Source organism: Phocoena sinus, chromosome 9, assembly GCF_008692025.1.
Source record: "Phocoena sinus isolate mPhoSin1 chromosome 9, mPhoSin1.pri, whole genome shotgun sequence".
In the NCBI taxonomy this organism is placed as follows: Eukaryota; Metazoa; Chordata; class Mammalia; order Artiodactyla; family Phocoenidae; genus Phocoena; species Phocoena sinus.
In genome coordinates, this window is record NC_045771.1 from 11,963,790 (window position 1) to 11,977,247 (window position 13,458).

Below are 13,458 nucleotides of genomic sequence, written 5' to 3' on the forward strand. Positions count from 1 at the left end.
ACCAGCCGTGGGTAATCACACGCACATCTCCCTGCTCTGTCTTCTCATTTAGGAAACAGAGAACCCTCAGCCTGTTCCCAGGTACCTCGCAGATCTACTGAATGACTGCAGTTCAATAACGTGGACATACCTCTTGGAGAACAACAGGAAGAAAAGTGGAAACTGTCGTACCATAAAATAATTGAACACTGTCTCGTCTTTATACGCATACTCCCCCTGTTGACTTACTCCCGGAGAGAGTCCCAAGATTTCCTCCAAGTTCCTGCTGTTCCGCCTCTGCGGGGGTGCAGGGCTCTCTGGGGTCTCCTCTGACTGGAAGGAAGGAGCTGGGAGGGAAGAGGGGTCACGGGGCTGTGCCAGGAGGGGGCTGAGCCAGGAAACCTCCTTTGAGGCAGGGCTGCAGGGCTGCAGGGTAGAGGGCAGAGGTGACCGCAGCTCAGACAAGCAGGTCTGGGGGCTTTTGAGCTCATCTATGGAAGAAGAATCAACTGTCCTTGAGCTGTTATGATTATGCTTTACAGACACTTCCATGAGAGCGTGTAAGTGTTACCCGATTTTCTAGAAGGTTAGAAGATTGAGGCTCACCTAACTGCTTTGCAAGGACTCAGAGCCAGCATTCAAACCTGGACCTGCCTGATTGCGGAGCTGGAGGGCTTTGCTTCTGTACTCTCTTGCACCCAAGGTAATTGCTCACCTGGCTTGTGGGACCCACCTTTAGGCTCCCAGTCCAGATTCCTGGGCCACACCCCTCTCCTGTCCCGGTCTCAGCCGCCCTAGCCCACTGATAGGAACAAAGTCCTTCCCCCTCCCCTCCCAGCTCTGGGGCAGGCTCTGTGCCCCAGGGCTCTCTCCAGAAAGAGCTCCTCCCCTCCAGGTAAAGCCTCTCTCTCTCCCGGCAGGGCCCCCAGTCCCCTCAGTGCACGTGCACACGTCCCCACAGCCCACAGCGCACACAGGGCACCCTGGAGATACACTCGCTCTCCATCCCAGCCCCTGCCTGCTCACCCCCACTTCAGCTGCTATTGAGTCCTAGACCCGCTCCCTTGAACCACATCCCCGTAACCTGCTGGTGCCCGAAAGGAGAAAACATGGGGCCCCCTCCACCCGAGGCCAGGGGACTCTGGATCCAACTCCAGAAACTTCTGACCTCCTGGCTGGCGGGACAGCAAGACTGGGACCAGCATCTGGACGAGGCCTACATGCTGCAACAGAAGAGGTAGGCTGCCCCTCCTCTCCCTGAGCCTCAAACCCTCTGCCCACTCAGGTCTGTCTCCCCGCCAGAGTACTCCAGAGTTCAGTGCCAGCCACCGGGATGGGCCCAGCGCACCTGTCACCAAAGCCCGACTCTTCTGTCAGTGCAGGCGGGGTGTGTGGCATTGGGCCACAGGCAAGAGGGGGCGGAATGATGCCGGGGCTCTCGCCTGGTGGAGAAGGGGAGCGGGGGACCTAGAGGGACCAGGCAGGAGAAATCAGGAGGTATGGCAGGTGGGTGCGGACTGGTGGGGAGCAAGGTGCTGGGGAAGCGCCGAGATCCTGTGGGTTTTAGGACGCTTGTTGGTTGAAGAGAGAGTGCGGAATTACTGCTAACGGGAAGGAGAGGTGATGACGTGCGAACAGGGAAGGAGAGCTCTGGTCTGTGTAACACCTGGAGCTGGCCAGCTACCGGGGAAACCCAGGTGACACTGGGGAGGCCCAGAGGGGACTCAGAGTCCATCCATCTTTTACTGAGTCTCCTGGGTGCAGGGCTGTGCTAGGTCCCGAGGAGACAGAGATCGAATAAGGCCTGGGCCTGTTCCTAGAGCAGTTCAGGCAGGACTGGTGCCCTGAGGGCCAGAGCATTTCATGGCCAGCCCTGAGGTCCAGATCCTGGAAGACTAGCCGGGGCAGGGACCCACCTTGAAGGCAGGCCTCTGCCTCGGGGTGTTCGGGGGACTTGTCTCTCGTCGGAGAGTCACCGTTAGCAGATCTGGGGGCAGCCAGGGCTGGACTCACGGGCAGTGGCTTCTCCAGGCCAGAGGCCTGAGCACCAAGGCTGTGAGCAGAGCTCTCAGCACAGGGGTGGACTCTGCAGTCCTGGCCCTGGTCGCTCTGAGCTGGACACGCTCACACAGAGGGTCTAGGTGAGATGGTGGAGGGAGCTGGCCCTCACTCTGCCGGGTCCCCCTGGAGAGCACTTCCCCGAGGGGCAGAGCTGAGCTCTACCTTGAAATCAAAACTTCTCCTTCCAATAAAAAGCTTCTTTCCCCTGGCTCCTGGGACCATTGGAAGAGAGGAACTGGGGGCTGGGGGACATCACAGGAACCATCGGTCAGTCTGTTTTCCTGCCCTTCACCTCTCCCTGCCCGACCCTCTACCTACCATCCTGTGTTCACCTTCAGAGCCAACACATACTTGCCCAGCAGGAATCGGCTTCAGCTTTATCTCTTGTTTGGCTCACCCAGGTGGGGGAGAAACAAAGATTAACCGGCAGAGGTACCGGTACAGGATGGATATCTCCACAGGCTCCTCCCACCCACCCCGAGATGCACATACTCAGAGAAGCTCACAGCTGTGCCCTTCTTCAGTTACAAGCAGCGTGTTTAGATGCTTGAGTCTAAGGGTAACCATAGGAGGGATAGATCCTTCATAGCCCACCTCAAAACTCTCCCTCCCCGCAGCGGGAGTGTGTATCCAAACAGCCCCCAGGAGAGTCAGAACTTTGGCAGCTCCCAAGGCTCCTAGCTCTAAGAGCTGGCCTGTCTCTCAGCCCCCTTCTGGTCTCTCAAACTCCCCTTGGCTAAAGAGAGCTGCTTCAGCAGGCCTGGGAGCAGGGATGAAATCGGGCAGAAATTCCCTTTCCCCCACCTGCTCTAGATCCCCAAGTTCCCAAAACGTTTACTCAGCTTAGACCGACTTGGCCAGGCCCACCAGGACCACTCCTTCCGTGGCCCGAGCCCTCCTCCCTCAGCCACGCCACCCCTCTTTCAGCTGAGCCACGAGGCCCCCCACGTGGGAAGAAGTGGCATGATGTGACCACACGGGGACCCTGAGACAGGCTTTTGCCCCAGGCTGACCCTCAGTTAGAGTCCAGGAAGCAACGCTGCAATGGGTCACTCACTGCACATGTTGTGGGACCCGTGTCTGTCCTAGGCACACACTTTCTCTGTTCCTCTCTGCCCTTGACCTCTCTGCCATTCTGTCTCTTCCTGACTCTTGTTCTTCCTGTCCCAGGATTCGAGAGTGTCCTCTGCTTCGGGCAGCCAAGGACAACGACCTGTGTGTCCTGAAGAAACTTCTGCTGGACCGAACGTGTGACTTTCGGCAACGAGGTGGGATGAGAGTTTGATGTGATGGCGATGGGGCAGAAGCCCCTGCCCCTCCCCTACCCAGGGCTCTGAGGGTCCCTGCAAAGGGGCCTTGGAGCGTGTCTCTGGGAAGTGTTTGATGCTCGTGTTTCCCTCCACTCTAGGAGCCCTGGGGGAGACGGCGCTGCACGTGGCGGCCCTCTATGACAACCTGGAGGCCGCCATGGTGCTGATGGAGGCTGCCCCGGAGCTGGTCAAGGAGCCCACCATCTGTGAGCCGTTTGTAGGTGAGGAGCCTGAATGGGTTTTCAAGGTGGACACAGGTAGGAGAAGGTCTGAAGTCATCTCTTAAAATGAGGCTCAGAGGGTAGGTTGGGGAAGGAGTGATGGAGGTTCAGGAAGGTCTCCCTTGAGTTGGAAGGAAGGCAAAGGTCCTGGTCTTGGCTTTGCGTATCCGTGACCTTCTTGAGCCATTTATTATTTCCCTTCATCTCCTTTCATGTTCCCTGAAGGACAGAACTCTCTTTCTTTCATAGCAGCACAGTGATTACCTTTCTATGCCACCCCCAGTAGTCGAGGTGGGGACAGCTAAGTGAACTGCTGGAGGGATGACTTGTTCTCAGTCTCACACCGCTCTGCTGAGTCGAGGGCAGAAATCCATGCAAGGATCCGTCAGGGATCTCCTGGAAGCCAGGTGGATGCTGTGTCTCCGAGAGAACCGGGAACAGACCCCATGACTGAGGGCTCTCTTGTCCAGGTCAGACGGCACTGCACATGGCCGTCATGAACCAGAACGTGAACTTGGTGAAAGCCCTGCTCGCCCACGGGGCCAGCGTCTCTGCAAGGGCGGTAGGCTCAGCCTTCTGCCTCAGTCCCCACAACCTCCTCTACTTTGGTGAGAGCCAGGGCCAGGGCTGGGAGGGTGGGGAGGGGGCCGAGAGCAAAGGGAGGGCAGGCTGCGGGGGCTCCATGCCGGGGGAAGCTGGGAGGGGTCCGCCCTCCTCAGGCTGAAGGCCAGAGCCAGCCCCCGACGCAGGGCCCCCTGCACCGTCCCCGCCTCTGGTTCCGCTGACAAGCGTCCCCAGGCCCAGAGCTGAGACGTGGGGAGGGAGAGGCAGTCCCCTGGAGAGACTGCCCATCCCAGCCTGCACCCTCAAGCCACGGGGCCCTCTGCACCCCCAGGGGAGCACCCTTTGTCCTTTGCGGCCTGCATGGGCAGCGAGGAGACCGTGAGGCTGCTCATTGAGCACGGCGCTGACATCCGGGCCCAGGACTCCCTGGGTGAGAGCCGGGCTGGAGGGGGAGCTGGGTTGCAGAGGAGGGGCCGGGACAGCCCTCAGGTCCACCCGGGCGCGGGGGGGGGGGGGGGGGGCTGTCATGGGGAGCATCAGGGACTCTAGTCCCGGTGGCCACGTGACAGCCCGTGTCCTCCCCCAGGAAACACAGTGTTGCACATCCTCGTCCTCCAGCCCAGCAAAACCTTTGCCTGCCAGATGTACAGCCTGCTGCTGTCCTACGACAGGCGCGGGGACCACCTGCAGTCCCTGGACCTCGTGCCCAACCACCAGGGCCTCACCCCCTTCAAGCTGGCTGGAGTGGAGGGCAACACCACGGTGAGGGACCCGCCCCCAGTCCCCCCGTGTCCTTCTCATGACCCTTTTTCCAAAACTGTCCAGAAGGGTGGTGGTCCCTCACCTCCCAACACCGTCACTAAAATCCTCAGCCTCAGAAATTCCTGACTCAGGAGGACTCGAGAATCTTGCTTGAGAGGATCTGCTGCGGGAACCCAGAGTTCTCCTCCCCTCGCCTGTTCTCTTCTTTCAGATCTTCATAGGGTTTGTGGGAAGGAAAGGGAGCCCCAAAATGAAAAGGTTCATGTCAACAGAGCCTTGTCAGTTCTCCCCTGTCCATCAGTCCCAAGGAGTAAGCGACCATGCTGTTGCCCTCGACGTGCTCCTTATACGCTGACCCCCCCACCTCACCCCTGTGTCCACACAGATGTTCCAGCACCTGATGCAGAAGCGGAAGCACATCCAGTGGACGTGCGGGCCGCTGACCTCCACTCTCTACGACCTCACGGAGATCGACTCCTGGGGAGAGGACGTGTCATTTCTAGAGCTTGTGGTCTCCTCCAAGAAGCGAGAGGTATGGATACCATGGAGGATCAGGAGCTGTCGGGTGTCCATGCAGAGCCTGTCCGTTTGCTGAGATCCTGGGCTCCAGACACTTCCCTGGCCTGTAATAGATGGAGATGAGGACGGACTCCTGGGACCTTTGGGAGGAAATGCCAATTGACACCCCTTTCCTAACTTCACTCTCCCTCTGCTTAGCTCTGGTCCCTTCCCCTTACCTTTCTCCTACTAACGTTGCATACGAGGAACTCTCCAGATGGAAATTGCTTCCTGTCATTCATTCATCCTTTCCGCATATTGAGCTTCTTGCTGTGTCCCAGCCACTGTACCAGGAATTAAGAATACAGAAATAAATAAAACACAGTTCCTGTCAATCAGCTTTGTCAATTGCCCATCCCCGTCCTCAGTAATTGTAATAGGGTACCGCATAGAGCATCATAAGGGTCTGTACTGTACACAGTGGCAGCAGAATGGAGGTTGGTTTATCTTGGCTTGGATAGACCAGAGAAGATGTCACAGAGGATGTGCTTGAGCTGGGGCTTCATGGAGGAGTTGGGAATCACCAGGAAGATGAAGGAAAAGAGAGCTTTCCAGAGAGGGAAAAACACGTGGGTCATTCAGACAGTACTGGATTGAGTGATATGAGGGAAAGGAAAGTTTGTTGAAGACTTATAGGGGGGAGAAAAATCGTTTGTGTTTCCTGGAACCTCCAAGATGGTGGCAAAATGTAGTTCCCCTTGTGTACCTGCCACCTGACAGTTTCCTAGGAACCTTCTGGAGCCCAACTCAGGTGATCGCTGGTACTGCTGAGGAGAGGAAAAGGTGAGTGGCTGGCAGGTGTGAACTTCCTCAGGGCAGGATTTCTTAGGAATTGGAACCCCAGTCCGTCTGGTGGATTGTGCCAACACAGATCCTTGGTCTCTGATTTCAGCTGGTTCTCAATGTTCTGCTACAGGTTTTATTCTTGTCTTGGTCAGCTATTCTATTCCCTCAAAATTCCTTTCTAGCCCCTTCTATATCCCTCACTGCCTTCACCTTCAGTTCTGCGAGGAGACCCAGATTCGTTCATTATGATGCAAATAGAGGCTCTCTGGCTGGAGCTTCTTCAACTTCCTGCCTTGTCCTGCCCAACAGATCTGGAAACTGCCCACTGTCTCTCTCCTTCCCTCTAGGCTCCATGGAAAAGGTATTCTTTCTGCTAGTGAATACTCCCGCCAGCTACGCTCTGACTTTGCCTTCTCCTACTTTCTCAGATGTGTCGTGCTGTCCATCGTCCTCTCTCAGAGCATCTGTAACATCTCACTGCCTACTTACATCCGAGCACTAGCCCACCTGGCTGAGGTTATGGCCGCTCCCCACTCTTTGTGTCCTCTCTTGCTCCTCTCGGGTCCACAATACTTGTGGAGCAAATCTGACCGCCTCCTTGCTTGAACCTTGCAATTGCTTTCCGTTGCATTCAGAAAACAAAGTCCAGCTCCTTACTTTGGCATTCACGAGGTGCCGTGATCTGGCCCTTAGCTGCTTCACCCGTGATAACCCCTGCCCGCCCCTCCAACAGGTTCTGCCATATTCCCAGCCACACCTCATCTGTCAATGTCTTCTCGCACCTTCCTGCCTTGGCAACTGCTGCTACTTTATGGAATGACCTTGCCGAACTGTCCCTTCACTTAACCATCTACGGCTCATCCGTCAGAGCCTCTGTGGTGCTATAGGTCCTGGTGTTTACTTCTGTCATGGTTTATCTACAGCACTACCATGAGGCCTAGCATACAGTAGAAGCTGACTGGTTGTCCATAAAAGAAATGACGGACGAACTGAATGCATGATCATGACCCTGCCCGTCTGGGACCCAGTGGGAAACCCGGCGCTGCTTCTATCTACGGTGGTCACCCCCAGCTGCACTCTTCTTCCATGGCAGGCTCGCCAGATCCTGGAACAGACCCCAGTGAAACAGCTGGTGAGCTTCAAGTGGAGGAAGTATGGGCGGCCATACTTCTGCATCGTGGGGGCCTTGTACGTGCTCTATATGATCTGTTTCACCATGTGCTGCATCCATCGCCCTCTCAAGCCCCGTAGTGGCAACCGCACAAACTCCCGAGACATCACCATCCTCCAGCAGAAGCTGCTCCAGGTGACTCTTCTCAAAAGGGGATGAAGGGAGCTGGTAGCGTGGGGTGATGGCGCTGGAAACCAGAAGCAGCTACCTGGGAAAGAGAGCACTCACTTGGCTGTGGCAGGGGCAGGTTCCTGATCACCTAGACAGAAATTAGGAGGGAGGGAGAGAAGGGGACCAGAGTGGGGGCTCGATGAGTCAGAGTGGGCTTGTCCAGGGAGCGATGGCTTTCTTGTGAACTTTGAAAGAATGCTTGGTATTAAAAACGTCATACTTCTCTAAAATTCCTTGTCATTTACAAAGAGGACCAGACGTTTGTAAATGTGACCTTCAGCAGAAACCGTGCTGTTGTAAAGGGAAGAAAACTGTGCTCCAGGTCCGTTTCTGAGTCTGTTTCCGGTCTGTTAGGGCAACACAGGCATCTTTCTGGCCTGCATTCTCTTCTGAGCTCTGTCAGCAGGAACACACTGGCAACGATGTATCAGCGGTCTGGCCACCTGTCAGGTGTGCTGCAGAAGGATGCCTGGCCTGGGTAGCAGGTGGAAGTACATAGTCTCTAAGGTCCCCTCTGCTCTTGTGGGCTTGCCATTCTGTGGGTCACCCTCAGAGACCTGGGGTGAGGATGACTGAGTAGAGGTGTGGAGTAGATGTCAGGCTCTGCTGTTGGAGAGCAAACCCCTTGGCACGACAGAAAGAGCAGACTCTTGTGCGTACTTCCGGGCATATACATTCAGCACTGGGTTCGTTTAATAGGTAACCGAAATTCTTGTCCTAGTGACCTGAAAATAGCGGAAAGGGAGTGAAGGCATGTGGGCAGAAAGCAAAAGACAGAGGAGGAAGAATTTTGCCAGGCGATTAAGAGCTCGATGAGTGGAGACTTACGCCCAATGCAGGCTGGGCCAGCCACAGGTATAGCTCAACCTGGACTTGGAAGAGGGGTAGTTTGGGATAGTTAAGGAGCAAAGAACCTGAGTCAAGTTAGACCAAAGAGAGTGGATGCACAGAGAGAGAACAGGGCGAAGAGCCTCACTGAATCCTCCAGTAGGTCGAGACACTCCATGCTTCTCCAATTTCCTCTCGGTAGGTATACAGTGTGCTGTCGTATCCAGAGCCTCTGTCTCTCACAAAGCAGGGCTTGCTGCCTGGAGAAGACAGGCCTGAGTCGGGGGGGGGCTGCCTTGTTAGAGGCGGGCAGAGGCGTGCTCAGGGGAGGTTGTGTGCCATGCATCTCAAACTAGACATGAAGGTTGTCCCTGGTGTGGAGACCACACAACAGGAAATAAGGACATTTAGGAGGTGGCCAGCTGAGACAGGCGAGTGACTAGCAATGGAGGGGATGGGTAAACATGGGGGTGGCTGGACTTTTCCAGCCTTCTTGGTTCTGTTTCCTCAGATGCATTCTTTTCCGCCCTTCCTTTGTTTCAAACTTACTTGGGGGATTTTCTGGATCTAGAATGTAGATAGCCTTCTAGCCTAAGAGCTGGGTGATGCTGAGCAACTCTGCTTCCTATGTGTCTCTTTCTCTTTGGGGCAGGACTAATTATGTACAGACCTGTTCCTTTGACCCAGATAGTCTAAATTATTATTAGGAGATCCCTCCCCTTGCCTCAGGACCAGGTGAATCATAATTACAGCTAAGTGCACGAACTTTTCTTCTGTTTGCTCTCCTGTTCCTTCCTTGTCCCCTTTGGCATTTTTACCCTTTTACCTTCCACTTCGATTAAAGCCACTTTGACCCAAATAGAAGACTCCTGACTTTCAAATATTCTTTTCTTGCTGGGGGAGTGGACTTAAGAATGCTGCCCTAAGAGGTTTGAATAGCAAAGAACATCAGTGAAGGTCTGTGTCTTTTGACATTACCCCTTGAGCCTTGGTCCTGAGTTGATGGAACCCCTGAGCTTCTCTTATTCAGTCGGAAGTCAGTCGGGATGAGATCGGGGGCTCCCAAACACATCACCGCGACTTGAAAGATTCTGCTTTCGTGATGTGCCACATTTGTTAAATAATGGGAAATTCTTTTTTTCTACATTTTTATTACTTGAAAGTCTTAGAAAAATGAAAATGTACCGATACAGGGTCTTGGCTTGATGAATGCAATTGTCGCCACATTAATTAGCCCATGGAGCTTTTTCTTAGTTAAATGAATACTTTTCTATCCAATTATATTAATAAATCTGGACATATGGAACTCTCGGTCACTGTAGGATTTCCTCTTTGGGTCTCATGGGATCTAGAAAAGTCGCCGGGCTCCATGAGAGTAGCCCAGAACACCATCTCAAGACAGTTGAAATGAAAGAAAATACTCCTTTATTTATATGAGGTGGCACAAGGTACACGAAAGCGGACGTATATGAGGGTAAAGTCAGTTTATCTCTGTGCAGTTTTGGAGATAATCTCAGTGTCTTCACTCTTAAGATGCCTCATTGTTCAGCCATAAAAGTTATGCTTTTCCAGGGTTTCCCAAGAACGTATAATTACTTAGAGTTCATTTTCCGTCTCCATTCAGTGTCTCCACTCGGTTTAGGCAGGACACCGTGCACTGTGGTCCTGGCTCTCTTAGGTTTCCAGGTGAGCAGAAAGTTCAAAGTCTGGGATTAGGCAGCTTAGGTTTGAGTCCTAACTCTGAAACCAAATAGCTGTTTGACCTTGGGCAGATCCTATCTCTTGCTAGATCAGTAGTTTTTAACCAAGACTACACATTAGAAACATGGGAGGCTGGTAAAAGTACGGGTTCCTAAGCTGCCCCACACCTGACACATTAGAAAGACTGAAGCTGAGGTCCAGGCAATGGTACTTTTAAGAAATTCTTTGAGTGATTCTCATTCTTAGCTCGGGCTGAGAGCTTCTACTCAGCTTTCCAGTGTGAAGTCGGTCACTCTGAGCATTTAGAGCCCTGATTTGCTGTTCAGCAAGAGGGCGTTGATCTCCCATCATCAGATTTCCTTTTTGTGTCTTGAAGATTTCCTTTATCTCTCCGCTGCCCTTTTCCCAAAATCGCTTTGCTAATTCATTCACTACACAAGTAATCACCAAGAGCCTAGTGGGGCCTGAGCACATTGCTGTAGGTGTTGGAAATTCAACCTGGTCTGAGCAAAACGCAAGTAACCCCTGCCCCTTGGGAGCTTACAGACTGGTTGACATTAATTAAATGAATAGATATCGCAACCTGTGATGGCTGCAAGTCACATGATTTTTTCCTATGATGAGAAAACAGACAGGGTGCTGAGAGAGCTTATAACAGGGGCCTGGGCACTCTGGGAGGTCAGAGAAGGCTCCCCTGAGGAAGGTAACTGAGCTAAGATGTGGGTATGAATTAAAGGTGGAAAGTGAGTTCTAGGCAGAGAGGATGCATATACAAAGGCCCTGAGGCAGGAAGACCCTTGCCAGTGTCTAGGAACTGAAGGAAGAGTGGCTAGGGTAGAGGGAGCTGGGGCAGGGGCCTCCAGATGAGGTAGTCCTGGCAGATCTTTCCCCAAACTTTCCCAAATCATACAGGACCTTGCAGGCCATACTGAGGATTTTACTCTTTATCCTAAAGGTAGTGAAAGGCTCAGAAAGATTTTAAACAGGGGAGATGCTCGGTGACACTTCTGTTTCAGAAGAATGTCTCTGTACGGTGGAGGACAGGTTTGAGGGGGCCTGGGGAGATGGGGGGAGACCAGTTAAGAGACTATTACAGTTCAGTGAGCAAAGATAATGGTGGATTGGCCTCAGGATGTGATGGGGGGACGGAGAGAAGGGGTTGGCATCAGGGGACTTATCAAAGGTAAAATCATCACTACTGCACAGTGGATGGGATGTAGATAGGGAGAGGACGTGGCAGGAGTGACTCATAGGTTCCATTTATTTTAAATCATCCTCCACCTGTCACGGTCAGTGGGTTTGCTCTTTCTACACATCACAATTCCTCATAAGCTCGCGACAGTCCAAGGCACTACAGCTATTTGAAAACCCAGTTGATCTCCAGCTCTGTACTGCTTTACTCAGGGGTCCTAACCAACTCACTTTGGAACAAGCACGGCAAATTAAAAGACAAGACAGAGGTGAGGAGAAGCAGGGAGCCTGGTAGATAAAAATAACATCTACTGGGTGTTTGTTTTGCACACTTGATGTGCACTTACCAGTGCCTCTGAGATCTTATTAAAATGCAGATTCTAAGAATAAGGCTGGCGTGGGCCCTGAGATTCTGCATTTCTGACTCACGGCTGGGTGATGCTGACATTGTGATTCTGTGGACCACATTTCAGATGACAAAGCATTACACCACTTGATCCTCATAGATACCTTAGTAAGTAAATACAATTATTATTACCATTTTAAAGATGGTGACTCTGAGGTCAAGAGAGGTTTAGTACTTCGGTAAAGACACTCAGCTAGTAAGGGCGGTGCTGGGGTAGGGGTTCTGGTCTGCGTCACTTCAGAACCTTTAATACGAAGCCAGGCATTTCTCCCTCCAGAGTGATGTGCTCAGTTCCAGGCTGCTTCTTTGGAGGATTCACTGCGTGAGGAACTCATGTCTCCAGGCTTTGAGAGCTAGCCAGGGCCTGGCACACTCACCTGTACCTGGGCACACCTGATAGTTCCCTGCCAAGATAAGGAATGCTGACGAGCAGGGGTGGGGATCCAGATCTGGGATTGTCTCCAACCTCTAGCTCCTGAGCTACTGTCAGGGCTCTAGTTCTGACACTAGGCCACGGTTTTGATGTGATTAACTTTTTGGTGGATAGAGTGCGTCCTGCTTCTGTGGGAATGGGTAAAGACTCCTCAGGAACGAGCAGACCTTTCCCAAGTTCATCTTCCTGAGACAACACAGGGGCTGGGACATGGAATAAGCCCTTGGAAAGTAGACTTAGATGGAAACCAGGAGATCTTGCTCTCTTTTTGGCCCAGTGGTTCTCAAGTGGGGGTACGTAGCAGAAACATTTACATCTAAAAAAGGAGATGCTGGGTCCCTGCTCCAAACGAATTGAATTAGAGTCCTCAGGGTTGGCCTGGACACGTGTTGTAACAAAGTTTCCCAGCTGATTCTGATGGGTGGCCTGGTTAGGAGCCCCTGCACAGTTTAGAGGATGAGAGTAACTCTTCCTTAGGAACCAGCAGGTCTCTTTCTGGGAGCTTAATTCCTCTGTAAGAATCTTGGGGAAAAGGGAGGGTCCAGGATGGGGTTTGACAATTGTTTCCGGTGCGTTCCCCCTTCCTCGTGGTTACACTTGCTTCCCACCCTTCCCCACAGTGGTACCCAGGCTCAGCTAGGCCCACCCCTCTCTGGACATTTCCTTCAAGACAGTGAGCTGAGTGAGTCAGCTGGTAAGTGAAAACACTCTCTTTTGGCCAATTCTCAGCAAAGTAGGACCTGTCATCCTCCGCAGGGGATCTGGCTGTGGACAACTCCTAAAATCCTAAGCCATGTAAAGAGGATTCCAGTCATTGTTGAATGACATTTACTTATTTATTTATTTTTGCAGTACGCGGGCCTCTCACTGTTGTGGCCTCTCCCGTTGCGGAGCACAGGCTCCCGACGCGCAGGCTCAGCGGCCATGGCTCACGGGCCCAGCTGCTCTGCGGCATGGGGGATCCTCCCGGACCGGGTCACGAACCCGCGTCCCCTGCATCGGAAGGCAGACTCTCAACCACTGCGCCACCAGGGAAGCCCTGACATTTATTTTTTAAAGGGGCTGAGGGGAGTATTTTCTCAGTGCGTTATTAGCTGAGCCTGCTTACGCAACCTTGAGCTAGGAATCTGGAAATTCCAGACAAGCCCACTTCATTGTCATCCTTTCCGCCATTTGCATCCTGGCTCCACCTCCTGATTCCCTTTTACCTCCCTTCCGCAACTCTTAGATCATGCTCAGCGTGCACCTGTCTGTTCACCTGCTCCCTTGTCTCCTTCCTTCTTTCCTTTCTTATGAATGCAGCATCTGCTGTGTGT

General features: G+C 53.0%; 1 protein-coding gene across 3 annotated transcripts in view; it reads left to right on the top strand.

The window, feature by feature from the left end:
- The first annotated feature begins 632 nt into the window (after positions 1–632).
- Positions 633–13,458, top strand: part of TRPV5 (transient receptor potential cation channel subfamily V member 5) — a 29,858-nt gene continuing 17,032 nt past the window's right edge. For 2 of the 3 annotated variants that reach the window (XM_032643993.1, XM_032643992.1), the window contains exons 1-8: positions 1,089–1,216; positions 3,211–3,308; positions 3,449–3,571; positions 4,042–4,179; positions 4,467–4,565; positions 4,722–4,897; positions 5,283–5,429; positions 7,335–7,547. In XM_032643993.1, the coding sequence (XP_032499884.1) occupies positions 1,089–1,216; positions 3,211–3,308; positions 3,449–3,571; positions 4,042–4,179; positions 4,467–4,565; positions 4,722–4,897; positions 5,283–5,429; positions 7,335–7,547 (1,122 nt within the window). Of the gene's footprint in view, positions 683–1,088; positions 1,217–3,210; positions 3,309–3,448; positions 3,572–4,041; positions 4,180–4,466; positions 4,566–4,721; positions 4,898–5,282; positions 5,430–7,334; positions 7,548–13,458 lie in introns of those variants that run through there. The other variant, XM_032643994.1, reaches the window with a different exon arrangement.